Genomic DNA, 19,588 nt, shown 5'->3' on the forward strand with positions numbered 1-19,588 from the left:
ATGAAGAAGACCGGGTCTAACGTTCCTACTCTCTCTTTCTCTCCCGTCTCTTCCTCGCTCTCTCCTGGGAACCCGGGGGCTGGAAGACGCTGGGAGTTGTTCCACACAGGTATCATGTTCAGCGGGTCGCTCAGTATATCTGGGAGCTGATCCAAGCCCCGCGCCGTCTGTCCGTCCGTCAGAGAGCAACCGGGACTAGGCGCCACCCGGTAACAGTAGCAGACGCGCCAACAGGTGAAACCCAATAGTCAAGTGAAGTTTGATATTGTCCCGTTCCCTCTCGCTCTCGTTATTGTTGGGCCAATGCACATGTCATGATTAAGGTTATTATGGGTAGGCTATTATAGGTCTTTGTGACATTAAAGTGGAAATTAAATGTAATTTTTTGTTCTAAACTCAACACTGAGGTCCTAGTTGGAAGCAAACCAAGAAGCCTTCCTCCGTGAACATTAAAGGTATTTAAAGGTATTCTCCACTTTCCCCCCACTATTCAATGACTGACCTCACTCATATAGCTGGATGTTGATTCTAGAGTATGAAAGAAAGGGTTATTAGCCATAAGAGCCCTACAATCAGCTTATGGAATGAGAGTGAAACCTCAACCTGAATTTGAGCAGAGATTAATGTGAGATTAATGTTTTAAGGACAATCAAAAATGAACCACCAACACAGTGAAATCAATGCATTGAGGATAATGTACGTTTGCACCTTAATGTAAGATAAACACTTCTCCATTGCATTCGCTTCGGTCATAAATAGTAGCCCTCCACTGATGTAGAACAAGAACTGATAAACTTATTCCCAAAGCTGACAATTCAGGGTGTCTAATTATAAACGATAATTAGCAGGTATTTTCTTTTCATCAAAAGGACAGAAAATCTCAACTTTGATAGAAACCGTCGAACGTATCCCCAAAGCTGCTATTTATTTATCTAAATCCACGAAGAGGCTCACGAACCAGTTGTTTGCTGTTCTTGTGTGAGCAGGTGTACCGGGTGGGATGCATGAACAAAAATGCATGCATGTGTGCGGGTGTGAGTGGAGGTGGAGGAGGGGGAGGGTGGGGTAATTAGCTTCTGTAAACACCAATGTGCGGTCTAGGGGCGCACATGGGGGTTCCAGAAAACCCTTCGGCTGACTGAACGGTCGACTAGTGAGCTTCACCCCGACCCCCCCCCCCCGCGGCCGTCTGAGCTGCTGACAGGTCCTGATCCTTATCTGACCGCTGGGTACAGTAGTTGGGCCCTGTTGGCCAAGCGTGCAGGACCTACCACGTCTCTCACACACACAGGCGCACATCCACACAGTCATACAATCACACTGTAAAAAAATACACATACACACAGGCGCAAATACACACAGTCATACAAACAGTCAAACATACAGAATCACACACAAAAACAGTCACACACACGTCAAGGATTTAAAATTCGATTCAGACGCATCTTTTACAGATTTGGGGGTAGATGTGGCCGCATCCTCACAAAAGCTCTCAGAGAACGTCAGAATACATTGAATCGCTCTTGATGTGCGCTTTTACGCATCTTGCAAGTTGTTCTAGGAGACATGCACAAACACACACACACACACACACACACCAAAGGATTGGGGAGTAGGAGTTGGTGCAGGGTGGGCCGTTTATGGAGCCCAGGTTAAAACAGAGCAGCACTGGGGATTACCCCCCTTGTGGCGCGATGGAGAGGCTCCCATCAGGCTGAATCTGAACCATCGAGGGCTTCGGCGGTTTCGCTCCGGTTTGTTCAAGTAGGGAGAGGAGAATAATGAGGAAGCTCGCAGGGCTTAATTCAGCGGCTACGTGTTAAAGTATCGACTGATGGCCATTCAGCGCCGTGATCAGCACAAGTGGGGCGGCGCAGCTAAACAAAAGGTTTTTAAATTGAAAACCATAACGCTCATTAGTGCGGTACTCCACGTCGATGGCAATCACGGGCGGCGTGGCTGAACAGAGGGCAGCGATGGAACGGTTTGAATAAATAGAGGCAGCCGCCGCCGACCGCACTGCTCAGCCCGCGCACAACACCGCACACCGTTGATGAAGACGGTGCAAAGCCTTGTGAATATCGAGTGGCTTCATCACTGCCCTGGGTTCTACTGCATCGTGCTCTTTCGATGTTTTTATTTCTAGATTCTCGAAAACAACAGTGAGTGATCACGCTTTGGTGTTCAATCTATTGAAGTACATTGATCGGAATTGATTAGTACCAAAGTAAAAAAAATAATAATACGTCAGACTTGGAGACGAAGGAAGAAGAGAAACAGCTGGAGCAATATACAAAACCTTTTTTAATTTCTGTATGAAGTGCTCTGAAACAAAAAACACAGTTTTCCTCGTCTTCATTTCTTTTTTTTTTGGACAGAGGGTGTGTGAGAAGGACTCGCCTACTGAACGGGGGGGGGGGGGGGGGGGGGTAAGAGGAGGGAGAAGAGCTCCGGTTCTCGGCTCGGATGAAGCGCATCACCTGCGATGAATCGTTACAAAAGAAGAAATACAAATAAAAATCCAACAGAGCCCACGGTACCACCGACACAGGGGGCGACAGAGCGGGTCTCCTCCCCCTCTCTCCCCCCCGTCTCCCACTCTGCTGTACGGGTCTTCCATCAACACCTGCGGGACAGGACAGGACATGACGGGAGGTCCGCACTTCAAACTGCAATGTCCGAGTAGGAAACTTCTAAGTACACAGCCGGAGGGAGGGAGGGAGGGAGGGAGGGAGGGAGGGAGGGAGGGAGGGAGGGAGAGGAAGAGAGGCTTCTCACAGTAACCTAGCGACGGGACACATCCTAAACCCAACTAAAATTTATCCGAAAGACGTGTCGGAGAAAAAATCATGTGATCAGTCGCTGGGGTCTGGGGTGGGGGAAGGGGGCGCGTCTGGTTGAGACAGTCTGTGGCTATAGGGGCTTTGTACAGGGGAGGGGGGGGGGGACCCCAACACAACCCCGATCCTGGGGTGGGTCTCCATGGGGGGCACTCAGGCCTGCGACGCCAGCCTCTCGATGATCCTGCGGTACTCGTCCAGCACCTCCTGGTAGCTCTTCTCCAGCTCCTGGTGCTGCACGTCCGTGTCTATGTGGCGGATGTGGGACACCAGCTCCTCCGGCCGCAGACACTTCATCATCTTGGTCAGCTCCCGCTGGTTCTTCTGCATCCAGGGAACACGGACGGACGGACGGACGGACGCGCAGACAGACGGACACACGGAGACGCATACACACACACACACGCAGACAAACACACAGACAGACGGACACGTGGAGACAGAGGCAACGACACACATTCACACAGAGGGACAAAGACCGACAAACACACACAGAAACAGAGACACACACACACACACACAGACACAGGTCAAGGATTTAAAATTAGATTCAGACGCAGAAGTGGGGTCTCTTATACAGACCACCTCACAAAAGCTCCCCGAGAATGTCAGAATACATTGCTCTTGATGTGCGCTTTTACGCATCTTGTAAGTTGTTCTCGGACACACACACACACACACGCACACGTTTCACCGGCTCGTTGGGCGAGGAACGGCGAGAATCTTTTATCGAGGCGTCCAGGGTTCCAGCTGGGTGCGTTTATCCAGAACTCCACGCAGGACTTAAGAACTCGCACATGTGTGTGCGGCGTATCCACCGGGGAATAGGAGGGTCGGGGTAGAAATACATAATCCCCCCATACTGGCAGTGTGTGGAGACCTCGGCCCGTCAACTGACTACGGGGGGAACACAACACCGTGCATCTGGCGGCCAGACCCCTCCTGAAGAAGAAAAGAAAACGCACACTTCCTCCTGGACCACATGTCTGGCCTAACCCAACTCCACCAACCCCCCCCCCCCCAAATCACCACCAGCTCCTCCATACTCAGACACGGCCTTTCAAGACGTGTGGTTTCCCTGCTGACAGACCAGCCTCTGAGGCCTGGGATACACTGGATCAGCCACTGAGTGACAGGGAGAGGCTGTGTGCACGCTTGCAGGTTGAAGCCGGCGCCATGTGAAGACTTGGGGTGTCTCCCCCCCAGGGGGCGAGGCGCGGACACAATGCTCAGCTGGCGAGAGTGGGGATAAGACATATCTCGGATGATGCCGATATTCATACGCTACGATTTATTTGGGCCGATATTGGTTAGCATCTGTCCTTTATTTTTTTGCTGCCACGCAAAGCCACATGAAATGTAAATGTTTTTATTGAATAAGATATAGAATTTAATTAAGTATTTGTCATTCGTTTTTTAACATTATTTCTGAAGTTCCCTCTGAAATTCCACTTTTACCGCTCAAATGCATGCGGCTGCCACCACAACTGTAGTTATTAAAGATTCTGCCAACATGCAAAGTCGATAGTCGTGAGCATGGGTTTGTCAAATTATATACTAACATACTTTATTCTTGAAAGAACTTGGGTTCGTGTACCAGGGCAGCTTGCTGTGCAATTGTCAAATGCCAGAAATGGGTTTTAAGTGAGATACCATTCCACTCCTTGAGTCATATCGTTCTCCAAAGCCTTCAGCTGGCTAAATAGAGGCTCAGCTTGGAACAAAACGTGCAAATATAGCTACACAGTTGTGCATAACTTCTGCCTTATCGAGTTCCTAAGGCACAGCAATAGCAACATCCAACAGAGGAAAGCCACACAGAAATCCGTTATTTCTGACAAACCGCTGGAAACATGAAAATTACGTCCTTCCATCAGTTTAAATGGAACTCCAAAGCGTGCTCTGATGAACGGCAGGGGGGAGAGAACGCTGGCCGAGCTACTGTAAGGTCACCGCGCCGCTGGCTGCACCTGATTGTACCTCCTACAAAGAAGCTTTGCTATGCTAACAATTCTCAACCGTACAAAGGGATCAATCTTCCTCCCGGTCCAACAGGTGACAGGTGATAAAGAGCGCCGGTAAGACGCTGTGGATAGGGCGGTGGATATTTGCTTCCCTGCCCACGTGGACGACGGCTACCGCGACCGCACGGGCTTGTTGTGAAAGGCGTGTCGCGGGACAACACACACATAGATACAATGTAATCATGCATCCCGCCCTCGTTGTTCTTTCAACACCAGCGCGTTAGTTAGGGAATGGGTTTACCTAGCGACTGTAAGTGCTTGGCACTTGGTTCTATGAACATCCCCTTACTGTTCAGACAGTGATAGATTATAGTTTCTCTTTCATCTGACAAATGTACTTATTGTAAGACGCTTTGGATAAAATGTATCTGCTAAGGGTCCGAAACAAAAATGTAAAATGAACGGCGTTGATAAGAACCATGGAAACAGCCAATACACCCCCTCCAGGCAGAGCGTACCCTCCCCTCCTCCCTCCCCTCCCCCACCCCCCAGGGGGAGGTTTACCGCCCTACGCACCTTGTACGGTCCAAACAGCCGCCGCTTCACGTCCAGGCGGTAGTCCCGTGCCTTGGCCTCGTCGGCCATGTCCGTGGCCTTCAGACGGAGGATCTCGTAGACCCTCCGCGCGTGTTTCTGCAGGGGGGGGGGGGGGGGGGGGAGAACATGAGAAGGAGAAGATGGAGTTAATGGAGGTTGTTTCTCAAATCAAACCGGCGCAGGGTCTGTAAATGCCATGGCGGCAGGAGGCCTGTGGGTGATCCAGAACCTGCTGACTCCTGACCTTTAAGGCCGTCTAATCAATGGTGGAGACGACGCTCGTAGGGGAAAAGGCTGAAAATTACCCAAATATGGCCCAGGTTTCAAACTGTGATTTAAAAAAAAAAAAGGAGCATTTTGTAATTATGGTTTCAATAATATGAGGCGATATTCCTGTTAATTTCCTCAGACTTCTTCTGATTGAGTCGCCAGATTAACTTTTAATAACCTAAGTTGCGTTCAGAAGGGTGACAAAGTCCACACCCGGAAATCTTTAATCAACCCTTTCACTTTTCCTTCATTAGCAAAGATGTGGAGGTTTTAGGGATTTTGTGGTTTCACCTGCTTAAGACGACGGTTATGAAGGTTTATCGAACTCATCATCACTGTCAATATTGAAGGGATTTCTTCATTCGTATTTACATTTATCGTCGATTATTAAAAAAAATCATTTCATTTGAAACATTCCTTCCTTCTCCTATCCTTTACACTCCCTCAATTGAACCCCAAGGCCACACAAGAACCCCAACACCGCCGCTAGAACGCGTGACCCCGGCCCGGACGGCTGTCGCTCAGGAGGTAGAGCGGGCAGTCCGGCCATCGGAAGGTTGCTGGTTCAATCCCCGGCTCCTCCTAGCTCAGCGCCTCTGAGCAAGTCGCCTCACCCTGACTGCTCCCGGCGAGCTGGCTGTCGCCTTGCGTGGTTGACAACGCAGTCGGAGTGTGAACGTGTGCATGAATTAGGGCTTTGACTCCGAACTTCGCCATTCGAATATAATTAGAATATCAAAAAATAAATCAAAATTCGGCAGTATATTAGGCAGCCCTTAATATTGGAACCTGTTATGGGCAGGCCAAGAGGGAGAGACGTCGGAGAACCCGACGCAGTCTATTCATAAAATTGTAATGACCACGGAAGAGGCAGTGACTGAAGTATTGATTAGACAGCAATTTTATTAGAAACCTAATAAACCGTTGGAACACGCAAGACCGGTAACCATAGCAACGCGATAAACAAACCTTGCGCAGCCCAATCCAGGTCTTACTGAAGGCATTTAATGGTCAAAATATTATTAATAAATATTTGAATATATTCGAATATTCATATTAATAAACAAACAAACTTCGAATACGATTTTTGGGCAAAAGTCAAAGCCCTAGCATGAACGGGTGAATGTTGGGCGGTATTGTAAAGCGCTTCGAGCGGCCGCTGGTTAGAGTAGCGCTGTATAACGGCAGTCCGTTTTAACGCACCTTGTTGATCTTCAGCGTGTCCTGGGCCTCCTTCACCATGACCTCGGAGAAGCCCAGCTGCAGCTTGTCGGGGGCGAAGGAGGGCAGCGCCCGGCAGAGCTTGGCCAGGACGAAGTCCCTGAGCTTCACGTAGCTCTCAGAGGGGTCCTCAGCTGGGGGCCAGAGACACAACCACACTCACAACGGACTCCATGACCGGGGGCCGGCAACTCAAGAAACACGTCACCCTTTGGCCTTATCATTAAGATTAATCACTAATCATTACAATGTCTAGCGTTTATTTGTTTTGTGAATATATTCATAGATGTATTTGTGCCGACAATCTTGAAAAGGAAAACTAAGATGCCACATTAGCATTCAGCGATGAGTCATTTTGAAAAGGCCACTGTCTGTAAATATATGCTGCAATCCAATAGAACACACCTTTTCTGCATCTAGGTCGCTGAAACTGTCCACTGGACTAAAAATATAATGGCGACCAATATAGGTATAAATCCCAAAGGTCTTGAACCAAAGGCGATCGCACCAACCTGTGATGTCCTGCACCTTGGGTAGGGTACAGTAGAACCGGTGGACCGCTTCCAGGAGCTGCGCTCCATGACCCTCTCCCTGGAACGGTGGTAGGACCAGCATTTGGCTGGGGAACACACACACACACACACACACACACACACACACACACACACACACACACACACACACACACACACACACGCTTGTTTGAAATAGTCTTTCAACGTGAAGTGATCGGGGTTGTGTGACAGGGTGAAACCCCCAATAGAAGAAGCATTGAGGGTGGATTAGGGTATCCAAAATGTGGGATTGTCACACGTGTATTCTAGTCGTAAACAGAACATGCACCACAGAATGTTTTCTCTTTGTAGACACCCATCATGTCTGAGCTTCCAAATGAACCAAACCGTGAATGAAAGTCTGCGCAGCCAGAGCCAAAAAAACAGAAAGAAATGTATAATTTTCTCCTCCTTTTGCAGTACAAAAGAACGGGAAGGAGAGAAGGCACGCGCTCCCCCCGGCAATTACCTCACACGTGGTCTGGTTTTGTCTGGGTACACGTAGTAATTATAGACCGTCATGTAGCCAACAGTTGCGTAGAGAGTCTCCCCATCTTTATTGTACTTTTCAAATCTGTAGATAAAACACAAAGGCAAGCAGGTCAATTACAGACACACTTCCATGCAAGCGCCCATTTTTTTTTTTTTTTTTTTTTCCATGCAAGCGCCCATTTCCCCCCCCCCCCCACACCCCCCCCCCCCCCCCCCCCCCCCCACACACACACCACCACCTCCAGTGCCAGTGTGTTAGAGCAGGCAGGGTCCCCGATTGGTACACCTGCTGCAGACTGAATACATTATGCACTTAATTGGAGTACTGCAACTTAGAGCAGGAGAGGGAGATTGGAGGGGGGATTGAACTTCTCCAAATCACTTCAGTCCTTTCGGCCATTGTCCACGTCAATAGGTGCCGGGGCAAAGAAAATACAGACAGAGGCTCTTTTTACTGTTTACACATTGTTCACTGTTTCAAAAGACAACAGTATTCAATTCAGCCCTTGCCCCTGGACAGAGAAAATGGAAAATGAAAAGGGCTTCTGGGCACAAAGGGAACTCTTCCAGATCAACAATTCTCCTATGGAGGGGGGGGGATAATCAAACTGGCTGGGTAATTGGCCACAAGCGTCTCAAAGGACTGCTTTGTTTTTCAATGACACAATAAAGGCTTTGGTGGGAGGGGGAAGGGGGTTCAGGGTGTGTGTGTGGGGTGGGGGGCGGGGTGACACTGGTTAAGGAGGGCACTCACACAAGAAAGAAGTCCCAGCGATCGTCGTCCGCGTCGATGAAGCTGGCCGTCTCGATGAACCACATGAGGAAGGTCTGCAGCCGGCCGTGGTACTCCTGGAACCCCGGGCAGGCCATGTCCACCTATAGCCCAGGAAGACAAGAGGGCCCTGGGGGAGTGAGACCGCTGAACGCACTCCTACCGGTGGATCCCAGACCAGTCGATTCAATGGGTTTGGACTAGGACAATGAAACACCCAACTGCTGGAGCCAAGCCTTAAAGAACAGGCACAAGTGTTTGAAAACACGCAGGCTTTACACTAGGATACATTCGGAGGGTTTAGTATCGTGAAGTTATCTACATTACATTAGAAACATTGAGGCAACGGACCCAGGCCACAAACTAAATCAAATTGATTTTAGCGGTATGCATTTTATATACATCTTCGATTCGCAGAGGCTCAAGAAACGCTGCAACAGATTAATCAGGGAAGAGGCTGAATCCATATTGAATGAGCTGTCGAGTTGAACTGAAACAAAAACAGGGAGTGAAGCTAACTTGCACTGATACGTTATCCAAAACTGTTACCCAAAACTGTTCGCTCAGTATTGCTGCGGTCATATTGTCAATAAATAAGATCAACGAAGTGGTCGATTACAATCCGATAGCTCTCGGTCTGAATCCTCTTTTGAAATTGTAACTACCTCCGTTTCCAAGTTAAGGCCTAAACAAAAAAAATTGGCCGGGACCACTTAGGTGCCGAGTACGAGACAGGAATTAGAGAATTATATTTTAGAACATAATACATAACCTGCTATTGATATATATATATATATATACGTATGGAGTAAAGTCATGTTACGCATGTGTTTGTTCGACGGACACTGCAACATCACATGATTGAATCATCTTAGCCATGGAGGTGTCCGAGGGTATTGAACAATGGTGTCCAGTTGGTGTACAACCGTGACATTAACAAAACCATGGGTTGGGTCTTAATTTGGGTTGCAGAACAGCCATCGTGTCTCCACAAGTTAGCCGACTTTGTTTAGTAGCTTAGGTGAGTAGTTTAGTCAACAGAGTGGTAACAGAGTCAGCCCTCAGTCAAAGGACCCAGTGGGTGGTGGGTGTCCTGTATCTACTGCTGGTTAGTATCAGTCAGATCGCGGCGTGCACACCTTGCAGATCTGGTAGGTGAGCTCGCCGGCCTCCTCGTTGTGGACCTTGTACGTGTGCAGCAGGTTGCCGAAGGGCCGGAAGTTGGCCTCCTTCTCCAGCCGCGACACAAAGTCGTCCGTGCTGCAGCTGAACCCGGCCGGGATGATGTCCCGGATCTTCACCTCCACGTCGTCCGCCTGGGGGAAAGACGCAGACGTACTACGGTCATATTCCCTGACAGGTCATGGAAGATGTGGAAGCAGCGACCTCAGGAATACTCGTTGGGAAAACGATGCGGTCGAGGATTCTAATGATTCTACTTTTAAATAATTGTTGCGTCAGGCCTGTAGCCCACTTTTTGTATTTTTCCTTAAAGTGTCTAAAATAGACCTCAGTCCCATGCGAAGCATTGAATAAAAGTACAGCCATGCTGCATTCGCGCTCTGTGTGTTTAAAAACAAGATGATTCCCATTCGTTTTTCAGGTCGTGATTCAAATATGAACTGAAATTCACGCATTTAGGTCGAAGGAGGATCATGGCATAAGTAATAAAAAGATATAATGCATAATCTATATGAAACTCCTTTTATGACGATTTAAAAATGTGTACGAGGATACCTTTAAGGATGCATCTTAATAACAAATGTAGCTTATTATTTTGTAATCTGAATTTGTATCACGAATAAATAACTGCATCAACACATAGTAGTGAAATAAACCAACATATATAACTGAGATCTCCTTACCAATACAAGTAATGCATGAATATTTATTAAGTCTCAAGTCTGCAGCAGTAAAGGTACAAATTACCACAGCTTCCTTAAAAGGTCTGGGGCAGATAAAAGGACTACAGCACTTGATGTCATTCTCAGTCACAGAAAGTCTTTAAAAAGGGAAATGTACATCGAGGCACTCGCTTTCATTTCAGCAAAACAATGTGCAGCAAAACAAGGAAATAAAGTGGAAGATTACATCTTTTTGTGCCGGAGAAAGGAAAACGATTAGGCAATTAAAACTGTCAGCTGAGCTGAGGCTGCTAACCCCCCCTACCCCACACACACACACACAAAAAGCCAGTGAAAGAGCCCTTAATTCAATACATTTACTACTTATGTTAAACCATGAATATGTGATGAGATGCCACAATAACGCATTTCTGCTTCTCACTGGGCAATAAAATCTAATGAATTGATCTTAACTTAACAAACCTCAGGCCCCATTCATCATCTCAGAGGTCTCTCCTCTAATCCCACCAAGCGGACTCAATCAAATGAATTCCCCCCCCAAGCATTTTCAAAGCGTCTTCTGGACAAAGAGTACCCTACCCTTGGACTTTTTTTTTTTTCTTTTTCGTTTTACTCGGCAGAATGCGAGGGTGAGTTCAGCTGTAATGTTTGCATTGTATCCATTTCCACAAGGATTGACATGAGAACACGCTGCTAAGCAGTCCTTTCACACCATTTGCATGCGTGATGGCCATTAGTTTTGTGTCGAGGTCCTTGCCGGCCGGCATTGAGCAGGGGGGGGAATGAAGAAGGCCTGAGCAAAACGGACAACAAAAGGCTAATACAACACCGCGCTAATGCCCCTCCCCTCGCAAAGACATCAGCTAATATCCAACTGGAAGTAATGCACCTGCAGTTGAATGCCCCTTAACCATTGTGATTGTTCGCCTGGGTTTCTAAAGGAACACGGAGCATGCTTTAAAGGCCAGAGGAAAAACAAGTTGCATTGTGGCTGCCACTCTCTCTTCGTCGTTCTGGACGAGGATCGGGAACGACCCGCGCTGCTGGAAGGATGTCTGGGATTGACGTGATTGTGACACGATGGTTTCCCTTCAAAATGTTTTATTGCGTTTATTACACGTCAAAGAATGGAGATGTGAAAGAGCACTCAATGCATTTAGATTTACAGCTAGTAGACGCTTTTATCCAAAGCGACTTACGATAAGTACATTTGTCAGAAGAATGAGAAACAATATATTGCTGTCGGTACAGTAAAGATGTTCATAGAAACAAGTGCCAAGCACTAACAATCACTAGGTTAACCCATTCCCTGTATACAACAAAGAGAGCTAGGATAAGACTCTACACAACCAAGTACTATAACGGCATGTAATGAAATGCATGTATTGGTGTTGCTTGCGGTGAGTTAAGAATGTTTTAGCGGGTGTTAACCCCTTTCACAAAAAACAGACGTGACAGACTTGTGAGTCTACACACTAGAAGCAAACAATTGCAGTTGAAACACGTTTTTTTTTTAATGCATACAAAAGAAATGGCAGCTAAACGTTCGCCAACGGCTATTCCTCAGAGAAGACGTGCTGAAAATGACGCTTCAATATTCACACAAAAATTGCAATTCCAGTGTTTAAATCCAGAGTTGTTAGTATCTACTACATTGAGAGCAGTGCAACATGAAGGGGGCTTGGAAACCAAAACACTTTTGGCACGGGAAAGTCTGGCATTATAGTATTTTTTTGACCGATTTAAGGGGGGGAGGGGGGGGGTGGAAAGGTGATTTTTGATGACAGTCTAGTATCAAAGTGGCAGCTGCATGCACTCTGTCCCCCCCCCCTCCCCCCCCTGGCTCCAGAGACCTCCTCTCCCACCAGCTGCCCATGCAGCCAGACAGTCTGCAGCATGGACCCCGAGATGCTGCCTGAACTACGCCGCTCCCCAGCCCTCTACCTCCACGCCAGCTGCACTCAGACCCTCAACAAGGTGAACACTTAGGGGTCAGCACAGATCCCCAAAGTAGGGCCAGACGGAGAGACAGACAGGCCGAGGGGCCCAGCACCAAAAAAAATACATAATTTTAGTTGTTCAATTTGGCCACGACCGGGCAACTTCTCTACAAACCTTTTCGCTTGAAGCCAAGTTGCTTTTCTGAACGCGGTTTAAAAGACGCCAACTGGGCGGTTCATGAGATGACAAACGGCGAGAGATCAATTCGAAATAACAAACCTTTTAAGGGGATTCATTTGAATAAATAGTTGAACCTTCTCATGTACGTTGTTAACCCTGGTTAGGGAACCACTACCACCACCACCACTACTACTTCCACCACACCTACCACAATTCAATCAAATAAATTTGCCCATGCATCTTCAAAGCACCTCCAGGACAAAGAGCCCCGACGCTACCCCACAATAAGACCAGTTAAAGCCATCTCCAGGCAGGACAGCTGTCCCAGTGTCGGGTCCTCTGACTGGTAGAGGATCCATACCACTTCTCAAATTCTCAATCACCGCAAGTGTCTCGCAATTACTGCCACAATAGAAACGCGGGAGCACCATTTGCATTCATGAAGACGGAGCTAATTTCTCCTACGTACTCCACATGAAATCGCAGGCGGACGACAACGACCATACGACTAGTATGGCCAGCGACGGCCTTCAAAAGAGGGTTAAAAACATTAGATATGTTTTGAATCCAGAATTCCCCTCTATGGAAAGCAATAGAAGGAGCGAGCGAGGTATACTTCTCTCTGGGCGTCTGAATACATTCATGAGACACCCAACCGGGACACATTCCCTCTCCCCGCTGATTCAATCACAGAAACTCTACAAATCAATGCTGATACGGGACCACCCTCTCTCTCTTCCCCCTCCGGCGAAGCCTTTAAAATCCCCTGTTCCTCTGACGGGGTGGAGCGGGATTAGTGTAGTCGCACGGGGCGCTACGGTGGAGCGGAGATTAGTGGCACAAAGGAGGAGATCTCTTACTGGAATAATGTCCCCACCCATAGAGTGGCCCTAACTTAGCCCCAGTTGGCGACCAAACAACATCCCGGCACAAAGAGAATAGTCGACAGATTACAACTGCGTTTGCCTTAATCCGGAGGTGGCCATGTAGTCAAAATTTTCCCTGCTTGTTCTTCAGTCAGTGAGGTCTGGAAACAGCTGAGAAACACATGCGTGTGCTTTCCTAAGCATTTGGAGCAGAGCCCCTGTGACAGTGAAAATGTCCCTCCGGAACACGTTCTCAAGAATGGGATACACACACACACACACACACACACACACACACACACACACACACACACACACACACACACACACACACACACACACACACACACACACACACACACACACACACACACACACACACACACACACACAGGTGTGTACTCATTTAAATTGTGGGAAAGAACTGCTTTACAGTGCAATTACTTAAAAAACACCAGACATATTTTCTTTGTAATCAATTAATCCAGCGTGTTATATTATAAACGCTGCAATTAAAGTGTCCCACTCAATCAAAATCAGAAAGACGTGTTGTATTGGACTGGTGTGGTGCGTTGCGGACAACAGACCCAGTAGCCCCACGTGGAGGGGTCGTGCACGTGGATGGGGCATGCACGTGGACGGGTCGTGCACGTGGAGGGGTCGTACACGTTGGAGGAGCCGTGAACGCAAAGGGGTCGTGCACTTGAACGGGTCATGCATGTGGACCGGTTGTGCACGTGGAGGGTTCGTGCACGTGGAGGGGTCGTGCACGTGGACAGGGTGTGCACGTATGGCAGTGAACATGTGACTGAAAGGTGCTCCGTTTCAGCGTCAGCTGAATGAGTAGTGAGCTCTCTGGCCATGGGGGGCAAAAGCTGGCGGGGGGGGGGGGGGGTTCTCTGTAGGAAACGTGTGTTCCTGAGCATCTGATGCACTACTTTGTGATGGACTCCAAAGTGGTCTAAATTCAGCCCACTGCAATACCCAAGCAGTAGCCAGGTCATATACAATCCTTGATAATCGGATTGATGTCGGCCTCATGTTTACCTTGACGGTGTGTTTGGGTTTGAAGAATTCAGTGAGAGTGGCAGTTATCAGTAAGTGGACAACAGCTTGACTCTACAATCAAGCATCATAATCTTGGATGGAAAAACATTTCCATCCTCCACAACAAAAAAGGCTTTCTTTTCTGTTATGTCGGTGATCGTGGAGGGATGTTTCAAATGCATATCTGGATATTGATGTGTTTTTGTGGACAAAATATTTATACCATGGCTTCTCTAACCATCTTTCGCAAAGAAACTGCATATTGTTATACTATTCGACTCAACTGGTATCCACTGCGACATCAAAACAACTTGCTTGTTGTTTATCCAAAGAAGTATATTAAAATTCCTTTTAGGCATTTCACATTTAAAAAGAAATTGTGGAACAATGTCAAATTCTCAACTTCATTTAGTTCATAATGTTCCATGTTAGATAGACGCAAATATAAATACAAGGTAGCGGCAGGTAGGTACATTTACATTTGTAATGTGTAACATTTTAACAAGCTTAACATAGCCTGGACATATATGTAGTCAATGCTAACCGATAGTTACTTCATGAATGTATCAAATATACTAAATTCCTATAACTCAAATATTCTACAAATAAAAACACTCCACACGCCTGAAACCCTTCCACTCATGCCACCCAGTCAGCCAAGCTACACTAGTTCACGTAGGTTTCCCAGTAAGTCAGAGTGGACAGAACTCCACTATTAAATGTATTTGGGTTCTGAAAAACTCCAGCCAATAGGATCAGAGGGGATGAGCCCAAGATAAGCCATGGCGACTTTAAGCTACTTTCTCCTAACTGGTTTCGGTTGGTAGCTGTTGGCGATTGATAGCTGGTGTCCTTTGCCAAATGGGAATCCCCTTCCACACACGCAAGATTTCATCAACGAACAAAGCAAATTGACCTTGTTTGACGATGGCCCCCTTTTCAGCTCGCTCGATTCAACAGATCATTGGAAAGAGACTAATTTGTTCAGATTAGCCCTGTTTATAAAGAGCAGATAGGAAACAATTTCATAATTATCATACATACAATATTCATATATTCACTTGATATCAATATATTTGTATCAAACAATTTTAATGATATTAGAAGTGCCAGTTGACGAACGAAGGTAGTGAAATGTTGCTTGATGCTACAAGCGTTACTTATCTGAAAACACTAAGCTTTCCCTTCAATGAGCCGTCCAGTAAGGACACAACAGACAAAACCCAAGGACAGAGGTCACTGGTTTACATGGGGGGGAAACACTTGGAGACAGTGGAGAGATGCAAAGCAGGAACCAGATACAGCACAGTGCTCTGATTAGGGATCAACTCCCTGCCGTAAGGTACATAGGCTTGATACCCGATGCCTGAAGTCAACCTGTAGGCAGTTTTGAGCGAGAGGCAGGCCTGGGATAAAACCCCCTTCTAAATTAATAAATAAAGGCAAAATATAATAACAGCATATTATCCTTTTTTTCTCCCAGAATGAGATGCATGTTATTGGCGATGTAATAATATAGCATAGAAATAGTGGTGTAACTTGATTTATATTTAATGATACATTGCATACATCAACAGCCACCTGGTTCAACAGTATATATTATATACATTTCAACTAAACAATGGGATTAAAAAAAGAGGTCCTTAATAAAGCAGACAAGCAAGACATATTTGATGAGGGTGAATTACGAGTTCTTACCTCCACACAATCAAACTTCTCCGTGACCTTTGAGGAGTATTTGACTTTGAAGAGTGTGCTCAGGTTCCCAGCGCTATAATACAGCTGTATTTGAAGCCCTTTGTATCCGAAAGCCACTTCACTGAGGGGACACGGAGGGAAGGGGCCGTGGTCAGTAACAAAGTGATCTGCACACAGAAGGCACCTCTGTGGCGTGGTTCATAAGCAATGTGTATTGTTTACAGTCATTTCATTAAAACGTGAATGCAATTCATCACATTGTACAATAACAGCCCAGGCCTTGACAACACAGCAGAGCAACAGATCTCTGCAGAGATCCCGCCATGCGAGAGGCAACGTCGAACAGGGGATAAAACCGTTAAATATCCGTCTTCGTGTCAAATGACTAATATAAGAAATTGATTTCATTATGCAACTGTGTGATTGAGTTAGGTCGGCAATTAAGCCTGCTGAAATAATTAATGTCCCAATTACGGAGTTCCCAGTGAGTTGATTGTGGCAGGTGCAAGTATAACCAAGCCTACTTTTGACTAATTCAGAAATGCGATTGAGAGCATAATGACATGCTAGTGTAGCCAGCACCAGTATGTCGGGGCTGCAGCCCATAATAACCAGTACAACAGCAATATCAACTATTGACATGTTGGACAATGCATTTAATCTTATTCTGCTTATGTATTTGCATATTTGAATACTTGTGATTACTAAATTATACTCGTCTGTTTTTGTGACCTTCTCAGGATTACCGATGTAAATAAATAAATACGAACGTGTCAAAACAGCGATTTAACGTCTATACCTTATATTACATAAGGGTTGTGTGTAGGTCGGTGTTAAAGGGCAATCAATAAAACCCCAATTTATTATTGATTAGTTCAGTAAGAATTATTGTGAATCGTGTTTATGATGGACTTGTTAAAATATATAATTTTTGGTATCATCACGCTCTGCCTGCAGCAGTGTCCTACCATGCTTCTTATTGGTGGGGGGAAGAAATATTTTTAAACAAGAAAATTTAAACTCCACACCTAATTGAGGTTCACCCCCAAGCCTTCTTGCTGTGCAGCATCGTGGAAAGAGGTTTCTGACAGAACCTAGTGCTTACGTGTACAATAGTGGTGGTACTTAGTGGAGGAGGCGTGGCTACTAGATGTGGGAGTTGCTTAAAAGACAAGCATGTTTGTGTCAAAAAGGAGCACCTGATATAAACACCGCCCTAGCGGTTAACATTGGGACCACTTGTGGAAACAACGTTTCATGCAGATTTGGACAGTCGACGCACATGACGGTAGACACGTCTCTGATACAAAACTGGAATATTGATTCCTACGGACACTAATGGTTATCGGGGTGTGCAAGCTGAGAAACACCACTTGATAACTAGGGCTCAGACCGAATATTGGTACATTTGGATATTTGTTTTTTTAGGCAGGCATTCAAATCTCAATTCATTATTTGAATGCTTCCGTTTTGTTTTGTTTTTATTTATTTAAATAATTGTTATTCAAATTTTTTAGGCTGCATTATTAACCCATTGCTGGTTACGATGTGATGATTATAAACCATAATACATAACATTGTTCATAACTCACTCGTCTCCATAAAGCTGATGACTGTACTCGGGGTGAAATGTCGTTCCATCATCCTCCAAGTCCTCTGGGAAGCGGACTGGGGGAAACAACCAGGCACAGCAATGGTCAGGCTCACATAACATCACCAACGGCCTCTTGAAATTCATTATGTGGTCATCTTCATTATACAAAGCATACAGGAGATCCATCCGCACACTTACCCAGCTTCAGACAGATGGCTTCGTTCGTGTCACACTTGAACTCTGCTAGTTTCTTCTCCATTGCGTTTACTCCTGTTGAGATAAACCGGGACGGGACATCACGACTCAGTCATAATGAGTTACAGTGGCTGTTATTCACCACAACTCCTTCATAATGAGTTCCAGAGGCTGTTATTCACTACAACTCAGTCAAAGTGAGTTAAAGTGGCGGTCATTCATTACAACTCAGTCATAGTGAGTTACAGTGGCTGTTATTCACTACAACTCAGTCATAATGAAAAACTGTTCACGTCATTTCAGCACAACTCAGTCATAGCAACAGCTCATATCATGCAGTACAACCCAGTCATCACAATGAATAACTGCATTATATTAACCACCTACCAGGAGCTACTAGCTCCTGGCAGCTTCTTCCTAACACAGCTCCTGGTAGGAACTGTTATCCACCATGGCTGAGTTGTGAGGGAATGACGAGAGCTTTTATGAACGGAGCTGTGGTGAATATAAGGCAGTTATTCACGGGGATGACTGAGTTGTAGTGCATAACAGCAACTGTTATGAACGGAGCTTGATGGAGGACATGCACAACGAGGTGGTGGTGTTGTCCTCTCCTCCTCTACTACTGTAGCTCTCCCTCCAACCACCAGCCACATGTACAACGACCTCTCAACGCGTTACACGGTGTCATTGTGAACGTAAACGTGTCCCACCGAGGTCTAAACACCAGTCGTGCACCCTGGGCCTTTCCTCTGAAGAGACGTCAACCTGTCTACTCCAGCTAGCTAGCTTAGCTTAGCTTGTTGTTGTTGTTATCATTGTTATTAAAACGTCCGCCTTTGGTTTCTCTGGCGTGATGCTCCCCCACCCCCTCGACCAACCCGTCCAGGGAGAGAACCGGAGTAATTTGTGGTACTTGAGGTACTGTGGTGCTTTGGGACTTACCCGCCATTTGAAGCAAGCGGTGTTAGCAGCGCTGCTGTTGCCCTGAAAGACCCGCGGAAACAACGGCACTTCCGGACCTGCGCACTTCCGCCGCCGCCGACTATCACTGGCTGCTGTCAGACAACATTCACTTCTTCGATGGGTTTAAAAATATTACATTTGGTTATTAGAAATAATTAAAAAAAAGTCAAATAATAATGTTGAAAAAAACAGAAAGGGCCATATCTGTTGGAAAGAGACTTATATAATTTTATCTTACAATATAGCAGATGGAGTTTAAGGCCAACCCTATGCTGATTAAAGCTAAATGTGTGTGAATATCAAATATACCAATATATATATATAAAGTTGCTGCTGCAGTGTTTACCAGGGTATGTCCTTACTTTCTTTATTCATTTAATCACTACAAAGTATTCAAAATAAATTGCACATGTAAATTTAACGTGTCTTACATATGTCATGTAGCGTAACTTTTTCAATATATTTCACACGGCTGCATGTTTTAAAATATTTATTATCACAGTTTTATCCATCGTGATTCCTATAC

General features: G+C 46.1%; 1 protein-coding gene across 1 annotated transcript; it reads right to left on the minus strand.

Moving 5' to 3' along the window:
• Positions 1 to 2,286: 2,286 nt before the first annotated feature.
• On the minus strand, positions 2,287 to 19,150 carry hat1 (histone acetyltransferase 1). The gene is made up of 11 exons (XM_060040678.1): positions 19,042 to 19,150; positions 18,100 to 18,171; positions 17,900 to 17,975; positions 16,308 to 16,428; positions 9,850 to 10,026; positions 8,693 to 8,814; positions 7,916 to 8,020; positions 7,405 to 7,511; positions 6,875 to 7,026; positions 5,381 to 5,497; positions 2,287 to 3,164 (listed from the first exon to the last, which is right to left on the minus strand). The coding sequence occupies exons 1-11, from the start codon at positions 19,046 to 19,048 to the stop codon at positions 2,994 to 2,996; spliced, it is 1,227 nt and encodes a 408-aa protein (XP_059896661.1). The 5' UTR covers positions 19,049 to 19,150; the 3' UTR covers positions 2,287 to 2,993.
• Positions 19,151 to 19,588: the final 438 nt, after the last annotated feature.

The sequence above is a fragment of the Gadus macrocephalus genome, chromosome 20, assembly GCF_031168955.1.
Source record: "Gadus macrocephalus chromosome 20, ASM3116895v1".
Taxonomy (NCBI): Eukaryota; Metazoa; Chordata; class Actinopteri; order Gadiformes; family Gadidae; genus Gadus; species Gadus macrocephalus.